Here is a 14,191-nt window from a genome sequence, read left to right as displayed (position 1 = left end):
CACTCATTCAACTCACACACCTGTGCCCCTCCTCCCCTCCCCAGTTAAGTCACTAATTCAAAGCACTGCTAGTTACCTCTATACATCTTTACAGGTTTATTACACATCAGAGTAAGCAGCTTAGAGATCAATACCTTGTTTGTCAGTAGAAATACATGGAATTTGGCAGAAACCCTGCTATCCAGTGGAACAGGGATGAGCTGGGAGGCAGATGTGACTTATTCATGTCTGCATCACTTTCAGGAACTGTGATTCATATTGCACAATGAGGTGGCATTGCAGTACTATAAAGGGCTGTGAAGTCTACCTGTTGGTGGAAGCTACCCTATCTGCAAGCCTATCTAGTGAGACTTGAGATACCTGCCAGTTTTAAGTCCCAGACCTGATGCCTCAGCTTCAGAAAAAAGAGGGAGTCTTAAGGAATAAAAGCAAAGGGTGAGCAAACTGGCTTTGAGCTGTCAGCATGAATGTGCGCAAAACGTGGATGGAGAAAGCAGCCTGAATTTTTACTTTGTAGCATAGCTAGCACAGGTTTATGTAATTTTCTCTTTGTGCAGAACTCCAGGCACTCATTGTCGTGATAGGGACTGGAATAGACACTGAACCACATACACCACACGTGGGTGCAACTATTATGTCTCGAAGAGCAACAGCTTTAAGTGACATTTTGCTAGAGTGAGTGGCTAATCTAATCTCTTCCCCTTCAGTCTGAACACTGGAACTCATGGGAGAAGAGCCCGCTGAACCAGTGAAACAGGATAGAGACGTAACAACTCCAGCAGTTGGTGAATAAGACACTTAAAACAAGTAATGTCCTGAAAAGTGAACATGAGCTGTATTCATGCCAGTAATCTCTACTGGGGAAAAGCCAGGCAGGAAGTTGACAACTGCAAGATGCCAAGTCAAGGAAGAAAAAAGAAAACTCAAACGAGTTAGTTTTAAGAGTATGAAGTACTCCAAAGATTATTAAAAAAAACTGCGTGAGTGCTACAAGAAAAACAAAAATAGACTTTGGCAGGCAGGACACAGTTAACTGCAAATGACCTAAATACCAAAGGTGTAAGTGTGACACTGAACAGGGTCATGGTGCACCTGGGCTCTCAGCTGCGCTGCACCTTCTACAGGCTGGGCTTCCCGCTGCAGCTTTATTTACCTCATCTCCAAGGGGAAACCTGATTATTCCCCACCACCCACACTCTCTCTCCCCGGTTTCTGCTTACTTGCTCCTGCCACCCCTTTTCCAAGGTAGTTACTGCCTGCCCCCTGCTCTGCCTGGGCAGCAGCAGAGCTGGCATTGCCCTGGAGGCTGAAGCTGTGCAAAGTTAGCCCAGCTTCCAGCTGTCCTTGCACCCCTTCCCTCCCCCACAGCACGAGGCCAGCTGTTACAGCTTCAACGGCTTTATAGACATGTACACTGACCTCATGGCAGAAGCTGGGAGACATGTGGGATACCACAAGCCACCCCCACCAACAGGCAGTGAGACACCACCACCCCCCCGCCCCTATGCAAGCAGGCAGCGACGCCTGGTTCAAGATTCCCTCCCTATTGTAATTATTTTTGCTCTGTGCAGAGATTTATCACATGCAGCTGCCACAACTTGTTTACAAGACACAAAAGCCATGAAAACAAGGTTGATGAAGTCTGCGTGTGAGCTGTTTTCCCTGGCATGAATTTGTCATACCTCTTAGCTCGCTGACGCCCTGGCTGGCCACACAGTCTCCAATAACACATGGCAATGCCTTCCCTTCAGCTTCAGAGTAGCCAGAGCGTGAGTTTTCAGTCAGAGGTCAGATTTTGACAAAGCTGCTTTGCAATTAGGTTTACCATTGCTTCAAGAACAGCAACATTGTCCATGTTGTCTCATTGTTTCTTTATCCTTTTTTTATTTTCCACGCTAAAACAAGTTTCCAAACCAAAACTTTTCCTTTGCTCTATCAGGGACATACAGCCAGCACATGAAGCCTTTGGTTTGTTACTAGGACTCCTGCTCAGTTCTGGATCCTAGCTCCACCCAATGCCCTACATCTACCTACCTTTGACAATTTTATCTGAAGTTACTTCAGGTTTCTGCTCAGAAATAATAGGTTCAGGCAAACTTCAATAGCCTGCACCAAAACTATCAGTGCTATAGATTACAGGAAAGCAGAAACTCCCTTTTGATACATTTTAGTGGGTACTCAATGAGTCATTTTTTTCCTCCAAGTTAAATAACACCTCAGGGTAAGGAAAAGCTTTACACAGTGTGTCAAGTGCTACTCAGCCAAAGGCGTTTGACTTCTGACTACAGCTGAACTTCTAGGTGTAACCTTAACACAGGCAATAATTTTAAAAGTATATAATTGGCCTCAAGCAAAACTGGTCACAAGCGAAGTTCCCAGGGTAAGTCAGTCAGCAAAATGGAAATGCAGTGCTCATCACACAGGCAGGACTTTGGTGCTCATTTACGCTAACGCCATTTTGTGTGGCATAACAGTAAATGAAAACAGCAGAGACGCCACAGGTTTTTACTTTCACTGAGAACTGTTAACCTGAAAGGCAACAGCTTTCTTCCTCATGCTATTTTCATTTTCAGTAGTGCAGCTGCTATAGTGGAATTACAGAACTGGTCAGCTCAGCCAGCAAAGCATTTTTTTTTCTTTCTAAACTTGCTGACATTTTTTTTATTTTAAAGGGCAGAGTAAAGAAGAGTAAAATTCTCTGAAAATGCCCTTTAATGATCCAAATGCCCCACGTTTCCTCTACCCCAAAGCATACCAGCAAAATGCTCTGAAAAAAGAAAACTAAAGAGGAAAATGTCAAACAATTCAAACATATTTGTGTGAGGCTGCTTTTCCTCCATCATGGGTGTAAGGAGTGTCGCAATAAAGTTCCTTCCTGCAAGGACAGGAAAGAAAAAGGAAGATCTTCCAAACCTTTCTCGAAGATGACATTCAGCTTAGGGTCTCTAGCACCCCTCGAGATAAATCACCTGTGCCACAAAAGCATGTCTACCAACCAACTTTTCCCTCAACGATGACCTCAGTTACAAAAAAGTATATTTCCATTTCATTTTCTAATTAAGCATTAAAGAAACCTAACCAAACAATACATACTTAGGTATCCCCAGGAAAAATAGCTTATAAGTATCAAGTACAGTGTGTCCAGAGAGATAGTACACTCTTTCTGTACTCAAACGCAATTCCTTAAAGGCAGAGTACACAGCCATCTCTATGTTCAAAATTCTTTTCCAGTTTTATTTCCACAGTACTTTTAAAAAATAATTCTATATTCATGCAGTATAGTAGGATGACTGTTACTGAACCTGATGCAGACATGAGTAAGCCAATGTTTACTATTTGCCATTTTGATTTTACACTTGAAGGTTAAAGGAAGGCAGAAGTCCAGAATTCCAAAGAGTACTCCAGACAACAAACAAAGTATTTCTGACACTAAAAAAGACACAAAGGCCACAGCAAAACAGAATGGATACACATTGTAGTCTGGATATTGCAGTCTTCTTTCTACTCATAATATCCTTAAATTCATCAGACTCTCCTGCTCCACAAAGCCCTCCCCAAACCTCCCAAACAGACAAATGGTTTGTTTTTAAGGATTAGCTGGAACCGATTTTTTACTCTGGAGGTCTCTTATTTCAGTGTTGTTGGAAGGATAAGGGTTGGTGACTGACATTCAAGTAAGTTGAAATGTGAGCTGCAAGTCTTCACATTTTTCAGTTATAAGTAATTTTGATAGCAAAGTCCTTTTCTGAAAGGTAATACAGATTCTGTAGGCAAAAATACAACAGGGATCTCTTCTACATCTTAGCCAACCACCTGTTCAAGTATCTCACAAAGACCCAGCTCCCCAGAACTCAGATTTCAACACAATACAGTCTACTTTAATTTGCTAGAATTACTGAGTAAAAACCTTGTCATTGTTAGTCCAAGATGAGTAAGGGTAGAAAGTCCTTGCCCTCCCCCATCAAAATGTGTCACCAGTCATGTCTATGAGCTGCATCACAAAGACCTGCGAAGAACACTTGCCCCAACCCCTCTTCTAGACTCCTCATTTCATCTTCAGGAAATCTTCCCCATGGGTCATCACATTTCCCAGCCCTAAAGTATTTCTATGACCCAAAAGCTGGAACTCTTAGAGGGGTCTAAGATAACCCTCTGCAATTTAGTCGTCTCCCTTTGACCCCTTAAAAAATTTCAACATAGCACAAGACAGGTACTTTTGGCCCACATTTCAGCACTTTTAAACATCTGGTTTACAACAATGGTTTAGCATAGCTCTCTCTAAACCAAACAAAGTCAGCATGAGCTCAAAAATATTTCTAATTTCCATTTATTTCAAGGGTAAGCTGTGTTTTCTGCAAAGCTCGTATGCAACAAAATACTCTGTATACATAATTTTTAAAGAAAATATTTTATTACATTATGGGAAAAAAGCATGATCATCCAAAGTTTGTATTGTTAAAAAAATTGAAAATTTAGACAGCATGTCGGTATATTCCGTTCCACATGGGAATGATAAGAAGACTCTATATCATTACTAGATATTGCACAGTCTGAAAGAAACAAAAACAAATCACATGATCTTGGGAACCATCTCACATTATGAAAAACCTACAAAGAAAACATTAAAAAAAAACCCCAAACAATAAAACACACAATCCTTTCTTTCTACAGTAGCTTTAAGTTTATAATTCTTGGAATGACCGTATTCCACTGAAGACCATCTCAGTGACAGGAAGCTTCATTTCAGCAATCCCCTTGTGCAAATAAGATTAATAAAAAAAAATAATAATAATGCAGTGAAGTCTTTTGATATTCTGTGGGTGGCAATAACCACACAGCTGTTAGATCCCTGCCTGGTAAAACAAAACGGGGAAGGAGAAGGAAGGGGATTTAGGCCATAAGTTTCGCCTGCAACTCCATTTCTGCCGCCCTTTTGAGTGCAACATCCACCAGTAGCTGAAATCCACTAAAATCCTGGTTAAGGTCTGGTGGTGTTGGAGGAGGAGTGTTAAAGAGCCCACTTTGTGTGTTTGCACCAGGTCCCAGTTTAGATGCGTCCTCATGGCAGGAGAGGGGGTTGTCTGTGAAGCTGCCGGCTGGTGGCTGCTGCAGGTCCGTGGTCTGGCCTACATCAGCTGGCTGGCAAAAGTGGAAAGGGGCATCTTTCAACGCAGTCACAGTCGTGTGGCAAATCACCGACGGCCGAGCCAGGACCGATCCCGGGGAAGCTGGCTTGGAAGAGGACACAGTCTTGCCAAGCGGTGCAGCAGCGGGAAGGAAGGCAGTCTCCTCCAGCAGGGGAATGTAGTTCTTTGTGCTGATGGCAGACTCCACCAGGCTGCCCTCGGGAAGCTTGGTCCCTCGCCGCGAGATAGTGAACTGATTTGGGTCTTTGCCATCCTTCCTCAACATGTCAGGTAAGAGCCTGCGGCGCGCATTGATAAACCAGTTGCAGACCTGGGAATAAAATGACATCTTAATTTCTACCTTCATTCATTTCCAACTATGTGCCATTAGAGCCACTGTGTTAAGATTAATGAATCCCTCCAAGCAGTTTCCTTCACTGCACAACAAAAGAGAGACCTACTGACAAGTTCTGACACGCCTGGCAAAGGCCCTTTCCTTGTCCTGGCTGTACCGCTGACTCCCTGCTCCTGTTACAGAAAGCCCTGGGACATCTGAAGGCTTTGAGAAGCCCAAACTGAGGGGTTAGCTTTTAACTCTGTGCACACACATTAACCTATTGGCTATTGTTCCCTAGCTCAGGTTAATTAACAACAGGAAAACTTTTCCTCTCTGAAGAGAGCCACTCCTCCCTCAAATAGTTACTGATTTTCCTTGTTCAACTGACTGTGTCGACAGACATAACATGAATTACCTCATTTAAGTTTGTCCTTGTTTAAATATCAAACCAGTTTCCTGGGTAATACAGGATAGTTTATAGTTCAACGTCTTTTTTCTGTTTACTACATAAAGGAAGTTTTCTTTATGATGTTATATTAAGGAAATTTTACTCTATAGACAATTATGAAATTTCTACTAATGAATTAATATGGAAGAATAAAGCCCAGAGGTCAACAGGATTGCTCTCTATTTAGCACCTCTCAAAACCAAACCCAGGTTTACCCCAGTTCTCATGCAGCCACCTTCCCACAAGGGGGGAAGCAGCAATGGTCAACAGCTATTCCACCGAAGATGATGACAGGAGACGCGAATGATGCGTCCAAGGGACTTGGAGATGCCAATGGCACCCCAGGATGAGAATCCAAAGTAACCACACAAAAGCCTCACCATACTTATACTAAACACACTTGAGTAGCTCTATCCCGTACAGGTTGTTCCACTGATCTTAATGGAAGTCATCATACACATAATTATATATGTGCATGTTCTACAGGAACGAGCCTCAAGATGCAGTTTTAGAAGCAAAGAGTTATATGTTAAGCTGCATATCTATCACCATAAAACCTCTGTTGACAAATAAATACCTTCCTCTCACAATAAATTACCTTGTACAGACATTTTATGTCTTTTGGGACACGATTCCACAAGAAATTAGCATGCACGCTCAAATTCATGACTCCCAGAAAAAATTTTATCCCAATAAACAAAGATCATCATAACACACAATCAATCTGCATCTCTCCTTACAAGTGCCATCAGTAGGAGAGTAACAATAAAATAGGAAATCTCACATGCAGTGTAAACATTTGTATCCATGAGTAGGTAAATTAAAACAGAAAACAGCTCCTTTTGAAGAGAGAACTACTTTTTTAAATACCTGTAGTGTGGAAAGGTGTGTTTGTCGGGATAACAGCGCTTTTTCTTGCTCTGAAGGATAAGCATTGTAGCGGTGCTCATATAGCCAGTCACGAAGAATCTGCACAGACTCCTTGGGCAGGTTGCCACGTCTCCTCCGTTTGCCTGAGCCAGCAGATGAGGAAAGATCCAGTGGGACATCCATAGTGTCATCATCCTCTGTTTCACTGCCTGATATTGCAACTACACCTACAATTAAAAGATAAGAACAATCAGCCTCCTAAATTCATAAACTCTTCAGCTCCAGCAGCGTGGGGTACAGACATTTTGTATCAACTGCCTTCTGTGAATCAGGGTATAGGCTCTTATACTAGAGATTCGTCCTGCAGTGTTAACTTGTCATGCTGTAGCTTTTCTGTCAGCTGAACAAAAAGTAGCACCAATGATCTGTTCCTAAAGGAATTCTTCTCTGCAAACCTTCATTTTCTTGTTCCCCTGGCAACCTTTTATCTGCTACACGTTATCAGATAGCTTCTATCTAATGCCAATATTGTTCAAATTTGCTTGCTATGGTATGCATCCTACACTTTTCTTCAAGGATAACGATCCAGTGTTTGGGTAAAAGGTCAATATGGAAGAACTTAAAAACACCCAACTCAAGCAATGGGTTATTTAACTACTTCTTAGCATGCTGATGCTTCCCTCTCGGGAGAGAGAGCTTGTAGATTTTATAAATGTGTAATTACACCTATTAATAAAAACTAATGGAAGAAGGGAAGAAGAGTGGGAAAAATTCTAAGTGCCCTGCCCCCCAAAGGGAATTTTCACTTATGAAGGAAAAAGAGTGCAGGAAAAGGAAAGAATCAGGTGCCTAGGAGTCCACCACCTTCACAGAAAATGGACTCTTAATTTAATTGCATTCTGTATCAAAAAACCATGATCATTTAACGTTTAGGTGGATTTGTTTGTTTTAAATGTACTATCCTGATAATTTTTTCAACTTCATGGTTTTCATCTCAAATTTTCATCTATGGAAACTGAATTTACAAGTTAACTGCATACCTTGTCTCTTCAACATAAAGGAAGAGGAGATTTCAAAATCTGATTATCCCTTTATACGTACACCACACTACTAGTAACATGAAGCTATGGTACGTAAAGCAAATAAACAAGCAAATATTCAGTAGTTAGGAAGGCTACAACTCTACTCCTTTGGTAGGATACACAAGTAATTAGTACTGTAAAATATAAAGAAAAGCACGTTTTAAATAGTCACCAGGTTAAATTCAGCAGAAAATTTAGGAATCTTACATAAGATGCTACCCATGTTCAACTAGTACAAATTAATAATAATTTCAAGTGAACTTACACTGTCTTTCAGAAACATTCTTTAAGAACTATAGGAGGGGAACAAGCCCTTAATCTTTCTCTCTTTTGAACTTAGATTGGGGGTTGAGAGGGTGGGGAGGAAGAAACTTGCTCATTCCTAACATCAGAACTAAAACTCTTAATAGTAAAAGCCAGCTGAATGTCTAAAGTAAAATTTTATATGGGCAACCACCAATAACTAAAAAGTTCTATTTAAGGAAAGAAAGTAAGCCCTAAAATACAAGAAGTGTTCCTGTGAAAGTATAAAATTATATAAAGCTATTGTTATACCCATAAGTAAAGACGCAGAAGGAATTAATGTCCTTTAAAAACACCAACCAACCACCGAAAACCCCACTACCACAGAAAGACAGACAGAAGTTGTACATGTGCAAGTTTTCCTTAATACTTGGCAGGATGGTAGGGAGGAAAGCAGAGAAGAACCTTTCCTCACACTTTCAAACTTCAGCCAAAGCTGACATGGTAAATTATTCTTTCCTTCCCCTATTTGTGAATAGCTCCAACATCCTTAAATTTAGTTTAAGTTGTCCAATTTGCAATGCATAGTTTTGATATGGAAGCATTCCCAATAGGATGATCAATCTACAATCTGTCTGGCACAGTTACTTCAGTAACTTACTTGGTATTGTTTTCATTCTCCCAATTGCTGATTTATGTAACCGACAACCACCAAACTGACATACCAAATTTTTCATCTGCTGATTAGCCACATAAATTATCCAGTCATGGAACAGGAACAATAGGACAATATTTAAATAGCCAACACAAGATAAACTCCGAATTATGTAAACAGGTTCTTAATTCATGTAGAAAGTACGTCAAGTTTGCTTTAAAATGATTCCGAGCAAACCACTTTGTATTTGTCATAGCTTCATGGAAAGTGCTGTCACACTTGCAGCCTAACCTGAAAACCTGCCTTGAACCATGGGCTCCTGGAGCCATGAGAAGCACTTCTGGGAACAAAGATCGTGCACAGACAACAGGACAGCTCTGCAAAGCAGCTCATCCCTTTAAAAACTGAATTTAAAAACTAGCTAAAACTAGCCTATGCTATTCAGACAACGTTTTGAAGTGCGCTGTTCTTGTTCTTCAGAAACCAGAAGTGTTGCAGCACTTCAGCGGGCTGGGGTTTTTGTTTGTTTTTAAATATAAAAGGCAGTAAGGCAAGACCTTGGAAAACAGGGAGAGGCAAACAGCAAGGCATGGAAACAAGGAAGAGAAGCCAAAGAAACTACTCACATGAGAAAGTGCCTAATGGGTAGCAAGCCATATTTACATGGCATAACAAAAAGTACTCCAGACACACACTACTCCAACTGGAGTAATCTTTCCAAGATCTACCACACAACTAAAAGACTCCTGAATTTCAGAAAACTGACACGAAAGCAAAACCTCTTCTAGAACTGTTGCTCTTTTTCACCTTAAAAAAAAAAAAAAAAAGGTGACAAGATACTGTCTGAAAGCCAGCAGTATAAAAACGTTTCTCTCTTTTGCAAACAAGATCTTCTGCTAAAGTAAAAGTTGCCATCTGACTAACCGTAACCTACCTAGAGAGAAATGAGTCACCAGCAGAGCCAGCCCTTTGACCCGCTCGCTTAGTGTGTCACGTTAATTGACACAGTAAGTTAGTGACACAAAGCAGGTTTTGGTTAAGCAGGAAACCCGGTGTAGTACAAGTTCTGCTCATTCAAATGAGCTCATTTAAATAGCTGATCAGCCCTCTGAACTCGTGGCAGATCCTCTCCCGGCGCGGTTCAGAGTTAGCAGCAACAGGAAGTCATGGCTAGAAATCTCGCACTGCCCCAGCTGATATTTTTTTTACTAGAGCAGGAGCCACATTGTTGGTGTCAAGGCTCTGTTTTCATTAAAGCATTCCTGCTGATTACAACCCAGCTTTGTTTTTCCGTCTTGTTAGTAATCAGCCTATTCGCTGCTGGTTTCCTGTTTTAACAGGGCCCGACTGAAAAGGCTCCTGGCCAGGCTCCACGACTGGACCATTGGCTTACTGTTATTTACACCCAGAATAAAGGCCTGTGGACACGATGAGTAGCCCCAGCTGACCTACTAATTTATTCTGTATTAAAAGCAGGCTAGGGCCACGTTATTTTTTTGTCTCCTCCTAAATACATTTAACCCAAACAAAAAAAAAAAAAAACCTGCTTTAGTAGGACTAAATTAAAGCAGCACGAGTCCATTTGCAGAGAGGTCTGAGAAACCACATAAAATCCCAGCCCTCCACTTCCACCATAGCCACTTAAATGAGCAGTCCACACTATTAATGACTTAAGAACTACATGATCAGCATCTCTTCTTTATCAATCACTTTATCCTCCTGGCTTCTCAGCTGAAGTCATATCCATGATTGAATGCACTGTTGCGTTGTATCACAGCCCAAAGACTTTACAGGTCCTCCCGTAATCAGCTCAGGGAAGATTACACCCAAGATCTCGAGTCTAGGCTCAACACCCAAACGTTAGTTAACAGCCTGAAACAACTTGAGTAAAAGTACAGTGATGACTAAAGCTGATTTCAAAATAAACTACTACCACTTAAAAGGCATACTGGAATACTCTGAGGGGGAGGACAAAGTATTTAGAGAGATTGAAACAAATAAAATTGAAGTTAAGCAAATGAAAAATTTAAGCTGAGTATCAGGGAAAAAAAAAACACAACACCAAAAAACAACTATCCCATTGTGTCGAGGAAGAGCTTCACAGAGGAAGTGGCAGAAGCCAATTGTTATTCAAAAGAGGACAAAGTATGCCACAAGGAACAATCTCTGCCCTCCAAAGAAATGATGGAAAAAAATCACCTTTAAGAAAACCTCCCACCCCTTAGGGTTCTCTGAATATCTTAAACTAGATTTTTTTATGAGCACTGATAAACAGAACCAGTTCCCATCTAAGGCCCCGGTCCTGTTGTAACCAAGTGCAGTGAGATTCTTCACATGTATAAACTTGAGCACATGCCTGTGCCTTTGCAAGACTGTGTTCTAAATCAGCTAATTAACAAGCCAAGCCGAGTATGTTCAGTGTGATTGCTATCAGGTTATTATTTGTAAATGAAACTATCCATAAAAGAGTCCTCGGGGTTTTAATCCATAGCCTGTTAGCTTAAAAAAAGGGCACAAAACCAAACAAAAAGCCCATCAAAACCAACCAACAAGAAAAAACACCACACTCAAACACACAAAAAAGTAAAAATCCAACACACATACAAAAAAAAACCAGTAAAAATTTAATGCGAATTTAAAAAACAACAACAAAAAGAAGAGTTTAAAATTATTCATAAGTAACAAAGAACTACAAGGATCCACAAGGGAATTTCCAGAGTAAAAAAAACTCTTCTGAGTAAGTTTCATAATTTAGGAACCAGCTTATTTGTTTTCCTCTCCATAGCTTGCACTCTATCGCTTCTAAACCAGCCAGATTTGGCTGTACTATACTTTTTTTACTTTTAAACGAGATTTTGCTGGGAGTCCAAACAAGAAATCTGTAATAAAGTCACTCTTTGAAACTTCCTGAATGAGCCTCGAATGCCAGGAGATCACAAATAACTACAAGCCCAACTTTTATTAAAACAAAGGCACCCCAGCCCTAACATCTTTTAAAGTTTCCGTCTTTGTCTCCCCACCTTTTAATTTGTGCCACGCAAACCCCAGGCCCATGGCCCCTCTCAAAAGTTCTCCCTCCCGCCTGTCACCTTTCATTGTTTCCATTGTTTCAGCCCAGGATTTGCAATCCTCAAAGCAGAGCTTGCTTACACACACACACACACACTCACACACAAAGCCCTACACATGCATACCTAGAAACTACGTCAGCGTTTTCCACACGCATTTATTTCGGGGGTGGCAAGAACAACAGTTGAAAGTGCAGGGAGTTTGGTATTTCACCAACCAGCAGCTGCCCTCGGGGAGAGAAGTCTGAACAATGGAAGCAACAGCAGACAGGAAACCAGCTCACCACTGCTGTGCAAATAGGGAGCATAGGAATGTCCTAAAAATAACTGGGCTAAATTAATTCACTGAAACTATAAAAAAAAAAAAAGAGGGGGGGGGGGGGATGAACGCGAAAAGCCACAAACTGCTCCCAATAGGGTCAAGAATCTCAACCTGCCTAAGACGACGGAAATATTTAAAAGCCAGCGCTGCCACTGCCTCTGTGCGCAGGGGGCCGAGCTCGGCGTGCAGCCCAGGCTGTGACCGGGATCAAGCCCCACTCCGCTCCCGCGGGACGCTGCGCTCCTCACCACCACCCCTGCCCACTCTTTAAACTTCGCCTTTGTGGCTCAGTTCCCTTTTGTGTGCGCTCCTCCTGGCCGAGTGGCACGTCCAAAAAAACTTTTGAAGAAGGCTAAAAACCATATTAGTACACACCATGTCTGCAGCAGCCCAGTGATTTCACGAACTGCATATGCATTAATTGCTCCAAATATATTAACAATGAGAGAGGAGGCTGCCCTACTACAGAGCCGCAGGAATGCATAGTAGGGGGAAAACAGCACAACTCTGTGGAGTACTGAACATGCGCACTGCTCCCCTCTAACCCTCCACTTCGGAGCATTTAATGGTCTTTGAATGCAAAACACCCTTCAGCCACACCACCGACTGGCAAATCGCAGCTGAACAGACACTGCTTTCCTATGAACTTCTTCCCAGCCAGCGGAGGAGCGTTAAATCCGAAAGCACGTTCCGCGTCTTTGTGGCCAAGGACTAATTTAAAGGCACTTAAAAGCACCGCGAGCGCAATGAGTAACGATCCTCTAACTGTAAAGTTTGTCTGTCTGGAACAAAGAAAAAAAAAAACTTAAAGAGGCTTATGCTTATAAGGAAAAAAAAGTTTTCCTCCTTTTAACCCTGTGTCAAAACTTTTGTACTTCTTGTTTGGTCCCATTTGAAGGGATAAAAGGGGTAGAAAAGGCACCAACTTCCAGCAAAACAAGGCGGCCGAGGGCGTGGAGGGGGCTTCAAGCCCTCCCGCCCATGCCCACCCCCCCAGTCCCACGCTGCCATGCCCGCGAACAAAGAGTTGCCGGACAGCCCCGCTTTCCTCGCCCCAAGCTGGGAAAACGACCTGCACCCTCTTCCCCACACACCGGGACGGCGGGGCTTGGTGCGGAAAACCGTTTAGAAGTGTTTTACGGGAGGACAGGGGGAAGAGGCTTGGCGGAGGGGCAGAGGACAAAACTTGGCGGAGGAGGCACGAGGCAGGCGGCTGGACATGTTTCTGACAGAGAGCCAGCAGCGCGGAGAGGCGACCGCCTCCAAACAACAGCCCCGCATGTTTTGTCTGGGAGCGGAGCATCCACTGCAGTCTTCCACGGGAGCCGAGCCAGGGGGTGGTGGGGGGCCCCGGGGGGCAAAACGGCCTAGAAGGTAAAGAGACTCCGCCTGGCTTAGCGACAGCCCCCCTTCCCTTTTCCACCCCGGGCAGGGGCGCGGGGCACCCCGCTTTGTCCCGGCACCCCATCACAACTACCTTTTTTACTTTTCATCTTGATCGCGAGGACCGAGCCGATCTCCCCACGCACCGACCCAAGTTTCTCTCCCTTCGCCGGACGCTGCTCCCCCCTTTAAGCTCGGCGAGGAGGAGGAGAAGGTCGATGAAGAAAGAAGAAGAAACACCGCTGCGGAGCCAGGCGCCCGGTCCGGGGCCGCGCTGCTGTCAGCGGGAGCCGCAGGGCTCTGCGTCCCCGGGGGCTTTCTGGTGTGGCCGGGGTGGGCTTCCCTCCCCCCTCCCTTTGTTCCCTTCTGCCGGCGATTGGCCCCGGCCTGTTAAAGTGAGGAAAGGCACGGGAGAGAAAGGTACACAGCGCCCGCCCTCCCCCACCTCCCCGCAGTGAGTACGGGAGAGTAACCGAGCGCTGCACTGGCACTCGCGGCGGCTGCCTCCTCCTCCTCTCTCCTCCCTCCCCTCCCGGGCTGCTGGGGCTCTGTCAGACGGGAGGGGAGGGACCGACCGGAGCGGGGGGGTGTCCGCCCGTACCCGCTCGTTCATGCACACACAACAGCGGCGGCGGGGGGAGCTGTGCGTGCCTCCCG

The 14,191-nt window shown here is 43.5% G+C and overlaps 1 protein-coding gene across 1 annotated transcript; it reads right to left on the bottom strand.

The window, feature by feature from the left end:
• Positions 1–4,389: 4,389 nt before the first annotated feature.
• Positions 4,390–13,946, bottom strand: TGIF1 (TGFB induced factor homeobox 1). The gene is made up of 3 exons (XM_050322140.1): positions 13,629–13,946; positions 6,782–7,008; positions 4,390–5,457 (listed from the first exon to the last, which is right to left on the bottom strand). Exons 1-3 carry the CDS (start codon positions 13,642–13,644, stop codon positions 4,891–4,893), a joined length of 810 nt encoding a protein of 269 aa, XP_050178097.1. The 5' UTR covers positions 13,645–13,946; the 3' UTR covers positions 4,390–4,890.
• Between the last annotated feature and the right edge of the window lie 245 nt (positions 13,947–14,191).

This window comes from Myiozetetes cayanensis, unplaced genomic scaffold (assembly GCF_022539395.1).
Source record: "Myiozetetes cayanensis isolate MyiCay16 unplaced genomic scaffold, myiCay2020 scf1, whole genome shotgun sequence".
Classification (NCBI taxonomy): Eukaryota; Metazoa; Chordata; class Aves; order Passeriformes; family Tyrannidae; genus Myiozetetes; species Myiozetetes cayanensis.
The sequence above is the reverse complement of the archived record's forward strand: the minus strand, read 5'-3'. Positions and strand labels throughout refer to the sequence as shown.